This window comes from Giraffa tippelskirchi, chromosome 9 (genome assembly GCF_054371585.1).
Source record: "Giraffa tippelskirchi isolate mGirTip1 chromosome 9, T2T-mGirTip1v1.2.pri, whole genome shotgun sequence".
In the NCBI taxonomy this organism is placed as follows: domain Eukaryota; kingdom Metazoa; phylum Chordata; class Mammalia; order Artiodactyla; family Giraffidae; genus Giraffa; species Giraffa tippelskirchi.
In genome coordinates, this window is record NC_137283.1 from 138,623,795 (window position 1) to 138,642,448 (window position 18,654).

The following is an 18,654-nucleotide window of genomic DNA, read 5'->3' on the forward strand; positions in this document are numbered from 1 at the left end:
GATGAAGATCACATATCTTGATGAGTTGAAGACACGAGTAAATTTAACCAAAAGGAAGAAGAACATGAAAGACCTAAACAAATTCTAAAGATCTGGGGTAAAGATTTCCATCAGCTACTCACACAAAATTTTCTAACATGAACATTCTAAGTACAAAATAACACTCCTAGTGGGATGGGAGCACAGGTAATTTTTAGATGCTAGGATTCTGTAGTTGCATGTGCCTCGTTCAAATCCCAAATTTTATGCTTTTTGGCTATATATGATTATAGGCTAAACTCTCCAGTTCGGCTCAGTTGCTCAGTCATATTTGACTCTTTGTAACCCCATGGACTGCAGCACGCCAGGCTTCCCTGTCCATCACCAACTCCTGGAGCTTGCTCAAATATATGTCCATCAGGTCAGTGATGCCATCCACCCATCTCATTCTCTGTCGTCCCCTTCATCTCCTGCCTTCAATCTTTCCCAGCATCAGGGTCTTTTCTAATGAGTCAGCTCTTTGAATCAGGTGGCCAAATTACTGGAGCTTCATCTTCAGCATCAGTCCTTCCAATGAATATTCAGGACTGGTTTCCTTTAGGATTGACTGGTTTGATCTCCTTGCAGTCCAAGAGATTCTCAACAGTCTTCTCTAACACCACAGTTCAAAAGCATAAACTCTCTAAGACTCTACTTTTTTCTTTAACTCTTTTCAACAAAACTATTAATATTACCTACCTTAAAAAGTTTATTTGAAGATTAAAATAGATATAGGCCTATAAGATTTATATAGTACTCCATAAATCTTAGCTATAATTATCATTGAAATAAATGAATAGCCTTGAGAATTCAAGTGTAAGTAGAAAAGTTGACCACACATGTGCTAGGAATTCTTTCTTATTTCCAAGTCTTTTTTACTATATATTTTACAATAGTAAAGATAAAACTTTAACTAAGAATCATAAATTAAGCATACATATTTTTGGTACCAAGATAAAAAGATTGAGTGTATATTGTAACTAGTATATCAACCACTTGTAATGGGATCAAATAGTGATTATTTGAATCAGAACAATCCCCAACAAAATTTTAAGTCCAAGCTGGCTTTTACTGCACTTTGGTGTCCCAACTGTAACTCACTTTTGCTTGTTGTTGTTTAGTTGCTAAGTTGTATCCAGCTCTTTGGGAAGCCATGTACTGTAGCCAGTCAGGCTCCTCTGTCCATGAGATTTCCCAAGCAAGGATACTGGAGTGGGTTGCCATTTCCCTCTCTGGGGCATCTTCCTGACCCAGGTATCAAACCCACATCTCCTGCTTGCCAGGTGGATCCTGTACTGCTGAGCCACCTTGGAAGACCCACTCATTTCTACAGATCCCCACAATTACAGACCGGGAAGAACTCAGTTGTTAGCCCAAGAGAAATACACCCAGGGAGGTTAACACAAACATACAAAGCAGTTCATGGATTTTTGGATTATCTTTTAGTGGTGTAAATTAGATCACTGGTTTTTAACTCAATTTGTTCCTCCACCTAAAAATCCAATATAATTAGTCCAGGGTACAGTTCAAGCACCTTCTAGAGCCCACCAGTTGACTCTAATATGAACCAGAGTTAGGAGTCACTGTTGTAGATAATGGTGAGAATTTCATTCAAGAATGAAAATTTTGGTAATCATAGAATACATGAGCTCTTTAAAAATGAGACCTAAGACTTGGCAATTAACTGGTAAATTTGGTACAAGTTTTGTCTGTGGAAAAGTAAGTTATGACTAAGAAAAAGGTTGATTTATTAAAAAGAGGTCCCAAATTTCTCAGTTAAACAAGCCATATAATTATAAAATACCAACCCAAATGAAATATTTATATAAGCACATGGCCATGAATTCTCTACAGGAGCTACATGTTCATTCACTAATTAAAAATAATGATCAGGTAAGAACAGTCTTTTTCACGCATCAACAATGACTAATACGTACTTTTTACAGTGAAGTTCTGTACAGAAATAGATTTGGAAATCGTCAGAATTGTGAAGCACATATAGAAAACAGCATCGTTCTTCAAATTTAGAAATACTGAAACAAACAAAAGAGAATTATTCACAGTAATCTCAATGCCTTCCATGAATTGTGGTGAAAAAGGAATGCTTTTTATATTCAGGCCCACGTATGATATCAATGCTCTTTATACCAAAATGCTATAAATAGCACTTCAAAAGTGACATTCTCTGCACCACAGTACTAAAATTATTTAATATTCTGAGAACTGTCTTCCTACTTGTATCTACAGATAAGGCTGCTCAGGGTGTTGCAGGCACATAACCTACATGTCCTACAACTTAGTGTGGGGAACAGGTCTTGCCTGTTGTAGCACTAAATTGTGCACTGGGAAGGAAAGCACACATATCAACTGGCTTATGGACCCTGATGATTCTGGTTCTATAAGATGTGTCGAACAATAAAATTCTTCCAAAGTCAGGAAGGCAATGTGTGGAGGCAGTAAAAGCAGCTCATTATTGTAGAGGAGTGAAGAAATATGAAATAGCACTTGGTTTGGACTCAGCAAGTTGTTTAGTTTACAGTCAGGCCATGCTCCTTTACGCCAAGGGTTGGCAAATATTTTCTGTAATGAGCCAGTTTGCAGGGCAAACTACTCAGTTTTGCTGTTGGAGCAGCCTTAGGCAATACACAATGAATGAATATGGCTGAGTTTCAATAAAACTTTATTTACAAAAACAGGCAGCAGGCCATATTTGGTCTGTAGGCTATTGTTCTCCAATCCCTATTTTATGCCTTTGCATCTGCTGTTCCTTCCATTTGGAATGCACATCATTTTTCACTTCTTGCAGCAATTCTATTCATCATTTAAGGCCCAGCTTAGACCTTAGTCCATCTCACTTCACTGCTTCTCCCTGAAACAGAAAGATTTCCTCTTGTCTCTCCAGTCTTTGAACATACTTCTGCTAATTTCACACTGTACTGTCATTAGTTATTAAATGTCTATTGCCCTGCTGGGTTGTGAGTGCTTCAAGGGAAGAGTTCAGGTCTTAGTCATTTTCATATCCTTAGCAGAACAGGACTCAACATTTGACAAATAGCTGGTGTTCAATAAATGCCAAATGAGCTGATGCAAGATAAACTGCTGACAGGTGGATTTTTTTCTATAGTTTGTCTTCTATTTATAGAGGAGGAGGCCAAGAAAAGTTCGATCTCTTTGAAGTCACACAGGAACTCAAGTTTCTCAACACACAAATTGGCAGTAGCCACAAATAATCATTCCATGTTGATATCGTCAGTCACAACAAAGGCTGTGGAGTGATGCCATACCTCATTAGAGAAAATTAACTCACTGGAAAATAAATATTACAAAGAGAAATTTATATTTACCATACTTTCCTAGATGGATGGCTTAAAAAAGGCAGCAATAAACAGTGTCTTGCTAATTACTGGTCTTAAAAATTAAATATTAGGAGAGTAATGCTTTATCTGAGAAGGCATGGACTGGAAAGATATATAATGAGTCAGTCTGGCCTGTTTCTGTTCACATCATTCACAAGGTAACAGGTGGTTTTGCCAGGCAAACTCCAATTATCAGTGACTCAGACAACTCCACCAGTTCATGCTCCGACAAAACCAATTATCATTATGCCAAAAGCAACAAAGTGTTGCATAACTGGTCTGCAGGAATCTGGCTTTTCTCATTTTTATTTATACAGGACCAACAGAAGTAAATACAACTAATTTGGTTTGAAATGGGCAAGAGTTGGTTTCTCATAAACTTCTGTAAACACTTAACCAGGGGCTCTTGACTCTGAAAAAGTCTCATTTCTAAATGCCAGGCATGGGCATTATGATGGCAATGTCCAAACTGAAGGAAGTCACTGTAACCTCAAGAACATGTGATGAACAGAGATCTCAGGAGAAGTCATTAAAAAATGAATTCCCATAATCTCACCATGTTAGTATTAGCTAGAGGAACCAATCCAGTAGATGGTACATGTGTTTTCAATACATCTAAAGAGAGAGTAGTTCCTGCTATACCAAAAAACCCCAGAAAAATCATCCTCTAACATAAACCATCAGCTCCCCCAGCTGGAGAGGACCTCCAACAGCTCGCTTCTATCCTTACCTTGATTCCGGTCCACAATCACATTTATCTCTCAGTCACCGTATTTTAAGTAAGTGACAAGTACAGAGTCCATGAAGCTTTTGTTGCAAATCTTTTTGTAACGAAGATAGTGAGTCTGAAGAAGGCTGAGCATTTTCATCAACAGGAGGGTGCTTGAAGTTCTTTGCATTTTTAAATCATGACTATAAGTCCTATCCAAGACATTCAGGCTCTAGAAAAATGTTTTCAAAGTATACAAAACCAAGGAGACTTACCTCACACCCCTGATAGAAGAAGCACTAAAATTCCACTCATGTATACCTTTCTAGAAAACAAGGGAAGAACAACAACAACAAAGTTTGAGTCATCCAAATGGAAATAACATAACAGTAATTTAATTGTTAATAATATACTCAGAGTAATTTTTCCTAGCCCATAATTCTGCAAGGACAAATCATCTAGATGGAAACTGTAGTTCATTCTCAAGCCACAAGGGTGATGTTTATTGTACTTAACAATTTCTGTACTCCAATAAAACAGCTTCCAAGAGAATCTAGGAGAATTAGTATCATTAAATTCTAAAACTTGATTTTTATCAGATTAACCTATTAACTGTTGTGCCTTTACTATTTAGAGTAAAAAACCCCTGATCAAAGTAATTTAATTACTACAGTTGAGTGATATTTCTTTTCTGAGAAAGAAAAATATGAATTTGAACAAAATCTCTGCAAGGTTTTAAAGATAATTACTTCTGAATTATCTTTAGTTATACTTTCTAACTAAAATAGTGCTTTTATTTCATCAGAAAATAGTACAACAAGTAGTATGTGTATGTGTGTGCTTAGTTGCTCGGTCACGTCTGACTCTGCAGCCCCATGGACTTAGCCCGGCAGGCCTCTCTGTCCATGGAATTCTCTAGGCCAGAACAGTGGAGTGGGTAGCCATGCCTTCCTCCAGGGGATCTTCCCAACCCAGGAATCGAACCCAGGTCTCCCACATTGCAGGCGGGTTCTTTACAGTCTGAACCACCAGGAAAGCCCATGTATGTGTAAAGACACATGTCTACAGTGTCCATTGTTGCTATAAAGTGTGACCTAATTTATGCAAAATTCAATATGCTAATAAAGTTTGAACATAAGAAATTTGATGACCATTTGATAAGCATGAATGATTTGCAGGGCCAAGATGAAAATTAAATGTGGGAATTTATTTCTTGAGTTTATTACTAAAGCTGAGTTAAAATAAGTATTAAATTCATATGTATCAAAATTACATAAATGACAAGATAGATGGCATTCCCTATAAAAATATAAAAATATTTTTTATTCCCTATAAAAATATTATTGTCAACAATATAGAAGTAACAACATAAATATTTTTATGGAAATAAAGCAGTTGATATATGTGTCTAAATTTATCAAGTACTGTATTGTAGTCAATTCTGATTGCAGTTCAATTCTGTAAATGTAAAAGAACCACAGAAACAAGCTCTTATCCACCCACTTAAAATACTGCCGGAGGCTGAGGTCTTGGCTGGGCTAGTGAAGTGAGTAACGAAGCCTGAGACTCTGGGGTGGTCCAGAACTTTCCTTTGGGCCAACGCAACTCGAAGAGCCACAATTTATCTCCACAACACCTAGTCCTCTGCTAGGATCATGCATCTTAAAAACAGATCCTCTCAAACTCAGAGCTGATTTACTAAAAAACTACTTTCAGTGCACATCAGTCAGGTAATGGGGATGTGACCTGAGTTAACACAGAGCAAATGTTGCTGTATGTGAGGCTCAGAGAGGGAGGAGACCACAGAAAGGTACTCCTGGAACTCAGCTTTCTCAACCAGTACAGAGGGACTTAAATTAAAATAGCAGCCTGTAGCTTCAGCTGGTAATTTGGAAAGTGGCTTCTAAATCCTGTTGGCCTCAGGTGACCTTCTAAAAATATGTGAGCCAAGAGCTGCAGCTGCTACCTGCACACTCCTTGCACACAATGCAGCCTTATCCTCAGAGCCTGCAACTGAGCTGCTTTCTAAGGCCAAGCCCCGGATCACGAGGCGGGCGCTCAGTGAGGAGCCGGCTGAGCAGAGTGTCAACCTGCGATGGAACACAGCGACTGACGAACACCGACCAGACAGCTCTGGTAAAATCTATGGTCCATCAGCCTCGTTCTGGGAGCAGCCAAAGAGAGATTTCCCAGATTGCCCGGGCTGGTTTTGTAGGAAAGAAGTAGAGCATTTCCAGAATCTTAGGTTCCTGGAAGGCTGTGAGTGCTGCCAGGGAATGTTCCATTTCAGTGGTGCAAAGCCCAGGGCCCGAGATGCGAGCAATGTGGGATGAGGAGTCCTCTGTCCTCACCTCCCTTGCTACCGGGACTCACCACACAGAGGCGCTGGTGAGCCATAAAGCCAACAGGTAAGGTAAATGTTTCCTGGCTCCTCTGAAAGTCTGGGGAAAAGGGCAGAGCAGAGGCAGTGCTGGAGTGATAATTAATTCCCCAAAGCCCCAAACCAACACTCAACCTACTCTGCACAAGCACCATTTTCTTGGAAATGGTTAGCCTCAGATCCTGTGCCCCAACTAGGGCAAGAATGAAGACAAAGTGTTAATACTGAGCTAACATGGCAGCTTCCCTGGTGGATCAGCTGGTAAAGAATCCACCTGCAGTGTGGAAGACCTGGGTTCGATCCCTGGGTTCGATCCCTGGGTTGGGAAGATCCCCTGGAGAAGGGTAAGGCTACTCACCCCAGTATTCTGGCCTGGAGAACTCCATGGACTGTATAGTCCATGGGGTCGCAAAGATCGGACACAACTGAGTGACTTTTTTCTTTTTTTAACATGGCAGCAATTCTACTATGGCAGACTGTTGGTTCCCCAGGTGACAGCCATTCCTTTCCGTCTTTGCTAAGAAAAAGGGCTTGTTGGTCAGGTGCAGGTGGCAGTGTTTAGAGATGGTGAAACAGATTCCCTAAATTAGCCATGGTAAACCCATTTCCCCTGCTGATGACTGGCTTAGGCATGGGCACATGATGCAACTTTTGGTCCCAGGGAAAGGCCCTGACCTCCTTTGCATGCTGTCTGTATGGAGTGATGCTTGGTGCTGCTATTTAAGACCATGAGAGAAAAATCAAGAGCACATAGAGAAGCCAACCAGAAATCTAACACTGCTAAGCCACTGAAAGTAGCCCCCAATAATCCACCTCAGAAGTTCTTGTAATGTGAGACAATGTTTCCTTATTATTTAAGCCATTTTTAGTTGGGAGTTTTGTAGTCAAAAACTTCCCTGATGGGTGAGAGCATCATATTATCAAAATCTAGAACCTAGGGTAAATACATCCCCTAATAAGTTTCCTGGGTCTCCTCTGAGTGGCCACTGGTTGGAGCTGGACTGAGGGAAGTGGGGTGACACTTAGTTCTCCACTGGGACCCTGCACCAGATAGACCGGCAGTGCTTAGCTTCAAATTTCAAAGGACGGGAATTCTAAATAACAATGATTTAAAATATCTTGCAAATAACTTCTCTCTTCCACAATGTAGGTTTTTCTTTCATATACACATGTAGACTTTCTTCAAGCACTAACTTTTTAAAGCAGCAACCAGGGAGAACTGTTAAAAGACTGGGACTTCAATTAATTTCCCCTGACCACAGAGTCCCTGAACTCTTAGGACTTGGTATAATGATCTTAAAGTTTTGAAAGTAGCAATATAAAGTATACACTAGCTCATATACCTACTCACTCCACATTTTAGAATGCAAATACTGGGAGAGGGAGTAAAGGAATAAATATAATCAACAAAAAGCAACACTATGTTGTTCAACTTTTAGAAGGAAAAATTTAAACATTTTATGACACCCTTCCAAGAAAAATCTACTTCCTATTTAACATTAAGACCTATTAAAACTGTTGCTTATCTGTTATTTAATTATAGTTATTACAGTTGCTTAAAACTAGTAAAATAATAACGAAGTAATCTTCATTGCTTATCCTCATTCCAATTGTATCACTTCTATTTAAAACAATAGAGAAAATGGCAGTAGTAATGAATACACTATGGATAGAACTAGGGATAATGAATACACACACTTATGGATAGAACAACAAATAAATTGACATTCAATTTAAAATGGAAACAGATCAATTTTTTAAAAGTTTAAATTTTTAACAAAGGACATTTTTAACACTGAAGGTAATAAGCAGTGGAGACAAGGCAAATGTAATATTTCTTAATCAAAAGATAGTAAAAATGGAAGCAGGACTATTCACAGCCTACATCTATAACTATTTAAGGCACTGATTTATATCCTAATATATTTATTTCTTAGCATAACATAAAAAGTGTCTCTACAGTTGTCACAAACATAAAAGAATCAACTCAAGGCTAACTGTATTGAACACAGAACCTCCAGAAAAAGAAAAATAGTGACAACTGGAAATAGTATTCATTTTTCAAAAATTCCTGGCTTACTTTCTGTTCTTTTTCTGTCTTCCAAATAACTTCTGGCTCTCTACTCATTCTTTGGGACTTGCTAATCACTCATTCCTTTAGCCCCGGTCTGTTCTAAGTGTCCTTGGATAACCCTGCTCTTTCTAATCAAGCTTTTGAAAATCTCCTCTCCCAGATAAAAATTTTCATGTCTCTAACCGCTTAGATTTTGTAGTTTCAACTGGATGACTACTCTACTTCTGCTTATGAGAACATGTATGCATTTACTTTAAAACAATGTAAAGAAAACACTTTACATTGCTTGTAAGGGATTCGCCTGCAATGCAGGAGTTCAGTTCAGTTCAGTCGCTCAGTCGTGTCTGACTCTTTGCGACCCCATGGGCTGCAGCACGCCAGGCTTCCCTGTCCATTGCCAACTCCGGGAGTTTACTCAAATTCATGTCCATTGAGTTGGTAATGGAGACCTGGGTTCAATCCCTGGGTTGGGAATATCCCCTGGAGGAGGGCACAGCAACCCACGCCAGTATTCTTGCCTGGAGAATCTTCATAGACAGAGAAGCCTGATGGGCTCCAGTACATGGGGGTTGCAAAGAGGACACAAATGAGCAACTAAGCACAGCACAAAGAAAACACTGTACTTTATAAAAACAAGGTTAATAAGATGTATATAGATAGTTACATTAGTTATGATCAATTTCATCATGATGGCATGACTCCAAGTGGAGTACAGATTGGAGGTTCCAAGGATCCCTTCCTTGGGTTCAATTAATTTTCTAGAGCAGCTCATAGAACTCAGAGAAACATTTTACTTACTAGATTACCAGCTTATTATACATGAATATGATTAAGGAACAGTCAGATGGAAGAGATGCACAGGGCAAGGTGTGGAGAAAGGTCTTGGAGCTTTCATGCCTTCTCCACATACACCCCTCTTTCCAAATCCCCAAGTATTCACCAACCCAGAAGTTCTCTGAACCCCATCCTTTTGGGTTTTTCTGGAGGCTTCATGACATAGGCACGTTTGATTAAACCATTGGTCATTGGTCAATGATTCAATCGCCAGCCCTTCTCCCCTCCCAGAGGTCAGGATATGGGAATGAAAGTTCTAATCCTCCAAACTGGAGGTTCCCCTGGCAACCAGGCCCCATCCTTGGGTGTTTTAGAGGTACTCCCTCAGTAACATAACAAAAGTCTCCTTTATGACTCTCAGCACTCAGGAAATTCCAAGGGTTTTAGGAACTCTGTGCCAGAAACAGGGACCATATCAAAAACATATTTCTTACTCTAAACTGCAATATCACAATTCCCTAATATAACACGAACAACCTCCCAAGTAATTGCTGCCAAAAATAAATAAATAAATAAATAAAATTATTATTTTTTTTTAAATAGTGCCATTTTGAGTGCCCTTTGGATGGCTATGCCATCGATAATAAAAATCCAAACAGCAGAATTATACTTTATTGAGTGAAATCCATAACCAAAATTTAACAAATTTTATATTACCAAATACATCTATGCCAAAATAAATACACAGGAAGCTATTTCTTCTAAACTAATACAGACATTTGCTGGAATATATAAATGCCAGAAGGTATAAAATCTTTCACTACTAATGCTCTTGTCTTAATAACTGCACAATTTACCTTGTCATCAGGAAGCACGTGCCAAATAGATATTGTCTTTTCCTCAACTTCATTGTTGATAGACAAATACGAAGGTTGATAGATTTTGGTTGGTTCTAATATTAATACCTTCAAAACATAAGGCAAAGAAACTAGTATTATTGACGTAAGATTTAACCATTTAGAGCTGTTATAACAACCCTGCACTGACACAATGGAGAAGGCAATGGCACCCCACTCCAGTACTCTTGCCTGGAAAATCCCATGGACGGAGGAGCCTGGTAGGCTACAGTCCATGGGGTCGCTAAGAGTCGGACACGACTGAGTGATATGGAGATGAAGTCAAGTCTTGACACTTTCCCTTTTCACTTTCATGCATTGGAGAAGGAAATGGCAACCCACTCCAGTATTCTTGCCTGGAGAATCCCAGGGATGGGGGGAGTCTGGTGGGCTGCCGTCTATGGGGTCCCACAGAGTCGGACACGACTGAACCGACTTAGCAGCAGCAGCAGCAGCATTGACACAAGAGATTAATAGATAAGGCTTAGTCCAAAGCTGGAGTAAAACTATTTTAACTTCGGATTCTTGCTATCCTATGAGGCCTCTGAGCAATTCATGGTATTAAACAGTTACCATAAGTTCCAATAATGCATCACCTTTCATTGCTAAAGAAACTGGAAATAAATTTTTGAAGTCCTTATGTTGGTTTGGCTATCCCCAGGGAATCTACTAATGCTATATATATATATATTTAAAAGCTTTTATTTTATTTACAATCAATACAGAATCTATTTCTTTTTTTTAGTTTTTAAATTTTAATTTTTTTTATTGAAATATAGTTGATTTACAATGTTCCAGGTGTACAGTAAAGTGATTCAGTTATACATATACATATCCTTTTTCAGATTCTTTCCCCATAATCTATTTCTATAAATGTAAATGTGTCAAAGAAAGGTAGCAATGTGGTAAAAGAACAAATAATCCTATGTACATAAGATTCCATTTATAGACTATCACATGCTTATTTTAGATTTTTTTGTGGCCACACCTTATCAGAAAGATGTAGTATTATGGTTTTCATACCCTTGTAAATGGATTGAGAAAAGATTTTGATTATTATTGAAAGAGTATTATATATGAGCCAAAGAAATGGACATAACTGTATGAAATAAAAATGCTTTTGCGCTGCATCCAAGATAAAACTAGTATCTTCAATAATGATATATTTAGCTTTGTGAGAGAAAAAGAGAGAAGTAAAACTAGCTCCTACTTTGGAGAGTATCCGAGGATATATGACAATTGGGATGAGAGTCTCCATCAAAGGACTGGACAATGTTTACATTATTACTAACATATCATATTAGGAGCAAATAACACTGAAATGCCACACCTACTTTGATTTCAAAGGTGCTACAGATATTACCTTTTTGTACAGACACTTAAAGGCACCTATTCAGCTCAAATTTCCTGTGTGGTCTTAAGCAGGAATATTTGGGAAGAAAATAAAGTATCAGAGAAAATGGAACAGTTCTTTTTATTCAAGATAAGGTACAGAGAATTAGAAAAAGGGTATGAGAAAGACAACATTTTCTTTAATCAAGGGTAAAAAAAACCTTAAGGGCATAAAGAATTCTTGGTCAGGCTCTGGTTATTGATAAGATAGCATATGCCACAAACACACAGTAAGAGCTCGCTGGGGAACACAGTCTGAGCAGAAACATGCTGGGTGAATCAAGGTCCAAATTCCTATCAACAGAGAACTAAGTGGCACTGATTAATAATGAAAATCATTACTTTTCAATCTTAGCTTGGTAAAAATAGTGCTTTCAAATGTGAGTATCCAGTGTTTGTGAAATTAAAATAAATCATAGGGAATAAAATGGTTTCCCAAAATAGCACCCAAGACACTCCACTGAGGACTAGAGCTTTCCTTGTCCCCTAAAGAAGTGAGCATGCTATCTAATGTTAGAAAAGCACAACACAGATTGTCTCCTATCTTCTTAAATGATGGCATTATTGTTGCCTCAAATAGTTCTAACAGATAAAATCTGAACTATGCATTACCTATCTTGAGATGAGGAAAAAAAAACTGGTTGCAATTATTATTGTCTAATGATTGCTTCAACAGCATGTGAACTGAGAACTTCCAGATGTTCAAGGTGGATTTGGAAAAGGCAGACAAACCAGAGATCAAATTGCCAACATCAGTTGGATCACAGAAAAAGCAAGAAAATTCCAGAAAAACATCTATTTCTGCTTCATTGACTATGCTAAAGCCTTTGACTGTGTGGATCACAACAAACTGTGGAAAATTCTTAAAGAGTTGGGAATACCAGACCACCTCACCTGCCATCTGAGAAACCTGTATGCAGGTCAAGAAGCAACAGTTAGAACCGAATATGAACAATGGACCGGTTCCAAATTGGGAAAGGAGTACATCAAGGCTGCATATTGTCACCCTGCTTATTTAACTTATATGCAGAGTACCTCATGAGAAATGCTGAGATGGATGAATCACAAGCTGAACTCAAGATTGCCAGGAGAAATATCAATAACCTCAGATACGCAGATGACACCACCCTTATGGCAGAAAGCAAAGAGGAACTAGAGAGCCTCTTGATAAAAGTGAAAGAGGAGAGTGAAAAAGCTGGCTTAAAGCTCAACATTCAAAAAACGAAGATCACAGCATCCGGTCCCAACACTTCATGGCAAATAGATGGGGAAACAATGGAAACAGTGACAGACTTTATTTCCTTGGGCTCCAAAATCACTACAGATGCTGACTGCAGCCATGAAATTAAAAGACACTTGCTCCTTGAAAGAAGCTATGACAAACCTAGACAATGTATTAAAAGCAGGGACACTACTTTGCTGACAAACGTCTGGATAGTCAAAGCTATGGTTTTTCCAGTAGTCATGTATGGATGTGAGAGTTGGGCCATAAAGAAGGCTGAGCGCCAAAGAATTGATGCTTTTGAACTGTGGTGTTGGAGAAAACTCCTGAGAGTCCCTTGGACTGCAAGGAGATCCAACCAGTCAATCCTAAAGGATATTAACCCTGAATATTCATTGGAAGGACTGATGCTGAAGCTGAAGCTCCAATATTTTGGCCACTCTTCTTCAACTCATTAGAAAAGACCCTGATGCTGGGAAAGATTGAAGGCTGGAGGAGAAGGGGACAACAGAGGATGAGATGGTTGGACGCCATCACTGACTCAACGGACAGGAGTTTGAGCAAACTCTGGGAGATGAAGGACAGGGAAGCCTGGCGGGCTGAATTCCATGGGATTGCAGAGTTGGACATGACTGAGTGAATGAACAACAACAACAAATGCTTGCTGAGCCCTTTGAACTGCTGTTGAAATGGCAAAATGTGAGGAATTTGTAGCATGCCTTGTGGATGTCACAGAGAGGCTGATTAAAGACAAGAAAAAGGATGCAATTTGATGAAACCAGCTAAATACAACTCGCTTGGGAGTATACGTATTCTTGCTTTCAGTTTCTTGTCTTTTATATCAGTTAACATTACAATTAACCACTAAATTCTGAAGTATAAAGGAAGACAGCAAGGCCTGTAGACTCTAAGAGGAGACAGTAAGCAGACGTACATACTAAGCTCCTATAGAAACTGTGAAAGTCCCACTTCCTCTTCCTCTCGCCTGACATTATCTGATGGGTTGATGGTCTCCTAACTTTTCAAAGTAGGAAGGAAAGAAAACGTACACTGAAGAGAGGTGAGGAAAAAGAATGAATCAAACTGAACCCAAATAATAATAAATGATGGGATCCTTCATTTTCCAAAGAAACTTTGGTCTGTTTTCTTTTGCCCAGAGTCATTGCTATTTCTTGGAAGCATGAGAATGGATATGACAGTGAGATAAATGGAACCAATTAAATAATATTTTCTAATATAAGCTACCTGGTCAAACCCATTTCCAATGAAGGATAAGGTAATCACCCCAATCAAGACCTAATGCAGCCTTCACAAGTGTGGGCTAGAGAAGATGCTACTCTAAGGACATGAATAGTTACAGTGACTGACATAGAACCACAGGTTCTAGAAGCTTGCCTTTCTCTATGCAATAGAAGGTGGGCAACAAACTCCATGGTTGCAGGGAGTGGGCTGGGTGAGAAAGGGCAGCGAGTGAAGCAGAATGAATGGGATTGGAACTGACATCTTAAATGGTAGCATACAGTTGGCTCAGGAGATTACTGTTTTTGAAAGAGGCAGTTATGAATTGTCCGTCCTTTTCATTGTTCAAGAGCAGTTAAAAATCTGGATTATGACCATTTTTCTGATTCTTTTGCTTATCGGTTTGTGAGAGTTGTTTTGTTTGTGTTTGTTTTTGCATATTGGGTGCATTGATCCTTTTGCAGCATTAGTGTTAAATATTCTCTCCCTTTCTAGCATTTTCCATATTTAGGGTGGTTTTTTTTTTTTCTTAAGATGACCAAAAACTTGAACTTTTAATTGAATCAAATTGGCTAATATTTGCCTGTGGAGCTTATAGGTCCCTTTCTTGCTTAAGAGAGCCTCTCTTTCCTGGAGTATACACCTATATTCTAGCTTCCCTCGTGGCTCAGGCGGTAAAGAAACTGCCTGCAATGCAGGAGACCTGGGTTCAGTCCCTAAGTTGGGAAGACCACCTGGAGAAGGGAATGGCTACCCACTCCAGTATTCTTGCCTGGAGAAGTCCAAGGACAGAGAGGCCTGGTAGGCTACAGTCCATGGGGTTGCAAAGAGTTGGACATGACTGAACAACTAACACACACACACACCTATATTCTCCTAAATTCTCTCTCACTATTTTCTGGGCTTTTTTTTTTTTTACATTCACATTATGACAAACTAATTCATATTAAAGTAATTTAAATTAGCTCAGCATCACTAGTATAAGTGGTTTCCTCTTATAGCCAACTTTCTTAGTCCATCAAGTCAACAGTTGATTAAATACTTCAGTTTTGTGCTGTCTTCTTTCACTACCACATTTACTATCATCAAAGCACCAGCTAAAGGCCAGCTGCCAGCTCATTCTGAGAGAAGTATTTTCCTAGGCTACACATTATCCAGGAAAGAAAACAGTGAAGTGTTATACTTTGAAAGGCTTTTCAACAAAAGATCCTGCTGAGCTATGGCTTCATCTGGAAGCAAGAGCAAAGGAAGTGTGTTAATGCCAGGGATAGATTTAATTAAATGAAACATTTGATCCTACCAATGAGCACTAGAAAACAAGATTTCATAAAAAGAATTAAGAGTTGTCACCACCGCTTAGTATGAAGGACTGAGACTAACAGAGCTCAAACAGATTTCTGGCATCACTTTGACGTGGGAAGAGGTCTGTGTATACAGTCAGTTGCCAGTAATTCTTGAATTGGATGCTAAAGCTACATTGCTTTGGATGATTTTCCAAGAACTATCAGGATGGGTGTGGAAGCAGCTAAGGTAGACAACATATTTTTAAAGTGCGTGTATGTGTGTTATACATTTAAATATCTCAATCTGATAGAAACTAGGCATAATGAGCTGCAGACCAGAACCTATGAAGTATCATTCCCCATCCTCTAGAGCAGCAGTCCCCAACCTTTTTGGCACCAGGGACTGATTTCATGGAAGACACATTTTCCGTGGACGAAGTGGCAGGGCGAGGGGTCGGGGGGAGGTTTCAGGATGATTCAAGTACATTTACATCTACTGTGCACTTTATTTCTATGATTATTACACCAGCTCCACCTCAGATTATCAGGCATTAGATCGCAGAGACTGGGGAACCCTGCTCTAAAGCACTGTAAAAAGCGACACCTCATCTAACTCTGACCCACATGGGTAGTAAGTGGTAGTGGTGGAGTAACAATGCAGGTGAGTCTGACACTTCACCACAATAATGTTGACGATATTGACGGTGACAATGTCAACAAAACTGTAGTATGAATTAAAAGCACCCATTCATCTGATCTGAAGAGATATCTTGACTTCTTGAGCTGAGAGAGAATCTTTTCCTGGGAATGCACATATTACAACTTATTAAAGGAAACCACGAAGTGTCATGGCAAAAACATGAAAACGTATCGTTATTTCTCTGACTGTGACAGTTATTTTTAAAAGTAAGCTAAAGCAAACCAATTTGTAGAAAATAAGTATTTTAACGAGATGACCATCTTCACTTGCTGTGCATGAAAAAGAGCACATTAATACTATTACAATCACAAGTGCAAGATGTTCTTTAAATAAAGGGAACAAAACATAAATGTCCTTAGAGTTAAGTGAAGAGTACTTACTGGAAACCTAACTACAGTGACATCTGTCTTTGTGGCCTCGACCAGGAAATCCATCCAGAAGTCCACAAGTTCCTGTTTGGCCACAGGCTGTTCTGAAGTCAGTTTCACAAAATGCTTATATATCAAAATTGTCTCTACGATAGACTTTAGGTACCTAAAAATTAAATGATATAAAACATGTAACAGGCAAATTTAGAACTACCTATTCCCACATATTCCAGTCTTATTCTGTAAGTGTATTTAAACATGGCATTAATAATTATGCCAGCCAAGTCACCAAACTTCATTCATCTTTTGTTACATGTCATGTACTGTCACATGTTATCTCATTGAAAACTCACAAAAATGCAATAAAGTAGGCCATTTCCCCCCATTATAAAGATGAGGAAACTAAGGCTTAGACAGCTTACGTAACTTGGACTGAACAAAATATCTACCTAAAACATGACTTTTAAAGTAATGCCTAATGACTTCTCTGGTGGTCCAGTGGCTAAGACACTGCACTTCCAATGCAGGGGGCCCAATAAATAAACAAATAATAAATATCTTAAAAATCAAAAAAATTAAGTAATGCCTATATTCTACTCAAGAAAGCGTTAATGAATTTGTTTTAAAATATGTTCCCTTGGGAAATCTTTCTAAATAGACCCATCATAAGAGATATTATTTTGCTCTGAAGTAACTCAGCTCATATGCATTATATGAACATCCTCAAATTGCAAGACAGATGGTGCCTCGAAGGAAAAAGTCAGGAAAATATGAGGAGTAAGATAATTATATGAGATAATGGGCATGCAAGCACCTTGTAAACTATAAACTACACACACGGAATTAACATTAAATTAATGGGAACAAAACATTGTTTTGTGGTTGTTATCACTACTGCACAAAATAATGCCTATTTTCTTATTAACAAAGGCCAAGAGACCTCTAACTGAAACTCTTTGTATTTGCCCTCCAGCCCCCTCCTCAACCATCATCAGGATGGTTGTCATAAAGAAACCACCAATTTGACTGCATGGGATGTGTGTGCATTTATTGGCTCGTTTATTTTCATGTCATTTGCTGAATGCCTGCTGTCAGCATGCTACTGACAGTACAGCCCTGTCCTCAAGCTGCACGCAGGTACAGGAGACAGGGCCAAGGAGACAGAAATGTAAAAGGTGTGGAACACCATGAAATAAATGCCCATGGAGTTTTAACTCACGGAGATAAAACTGACAAAAGTCATAGAGTAGTATCAGTAGAAAATAGGACTAAACATGGAAGAAGAAAGTTTCAGGAGATGAGTGGGTCATACATGTAAGTATATGTAACAACATCCACCATCTTCTGTCTGGCTGTGGGGAAGGGTCTTAGGTCGGCATGGGATTTAGGAGCAGACATGACCCACGAATGCTCCCCAGGTGGAGAAGAGGGCTCAGCGAGTGTTGAGACGCAGCAGCACAAAGCCAGAATCTTGCATGTTCAGTGTAAACAGAGAGCAATGTAAACCTAGGGGCGTGACAAGGACTGAGGTTTCATGACTGAGGGCAAACCTTCTTTGCCACACCAAGGAGGTGGACTTTATCCCTTAGGCTGTGAGGAGTCATTAAATTATGCTGATTTAAAGATTTCAGTGGAGGGGAAGGCTCAGACATTTTAGAAAGATCATTATGGGAGTGATGCTGAGAAGGATTTGCTAATGAGGGAGCCCTGAATGTGACCAAATGCTTTAAGAGGCCACAAAGGTCTACTGTGTTGGGCGTCTCTTCAAATGGTCCTTCTGATGACAAAACATCAGTGTCCTGAGTCCTGAGCTGCTTTGAGCCTTTCTTGATATCACAGGTAAGCTTTATTTTTCTTAAATTATTTTTTATTGGAGTATAGTTGCTTATTAATGTTGTGTTAGTTTCTGTTATACTTCAAAGTGAATCAGCTATACATATACAAATACTCCTCTTTTTTGGATTTCCTTTCCGTTTAGGTTACCACAGAGCATTAAGTAGAGTACTTGTGCTATACAGTAGGTTCTCATTCAGTATCTGTTTTATACACGGTATTAATAATGTACATATGTCAATTCCAATCTCCCAATTTATCCCACTCCTCTCTCCCCCTTAGTGTCCATACACTTGTTCTCTACATCTCACAGTTAACCTTTAAAAATCTTTAAAGCTAATAGTCAATCATTACATGTGATGCATAATAAAATTAGCACTAAAAATAGTCTTAAATGCAGATGGAATTTT

General features: G+C 38.8%; 1 protein-coding gene across 8 annotated transcripts in view; it reads right to left on the bottom strand.

Moving 5' to 3' along the window:
* Positions 1-18,654, bottom strand: part of MAP3K5 (mitogen-activated protein kinase kinase kinase 5) — a 248,939-nt gene that overhangs the window by 75,478 nt on the left and 154,807 nt on the right. For all 8 annotated transcript variants that reach the window (XM_081528863.1, XM_081528860.1, XM_081528861.1 and 5 more), the window contains 4 exons: positions 16,424-16,577; positions 10,169-10,276; positions 4,359-4,408; positions 1,956-2,051 (listed from right to left, as the gene is read on the bottom strand). In XM_081528863.1, coding sequence (XP_081384989.1) covers positions 1,956-2,051; positions 4,359-4,408; positions 10,169-10,276; positions 16,424-16,577 — 408 coding nt within the window. The remainder of the gene's footprint in view (positions 1-1,955; positions 2,052-4,358; positions 4,409-10,168; positions 10,277-16,423; positions 16,578-18,654) is intronic.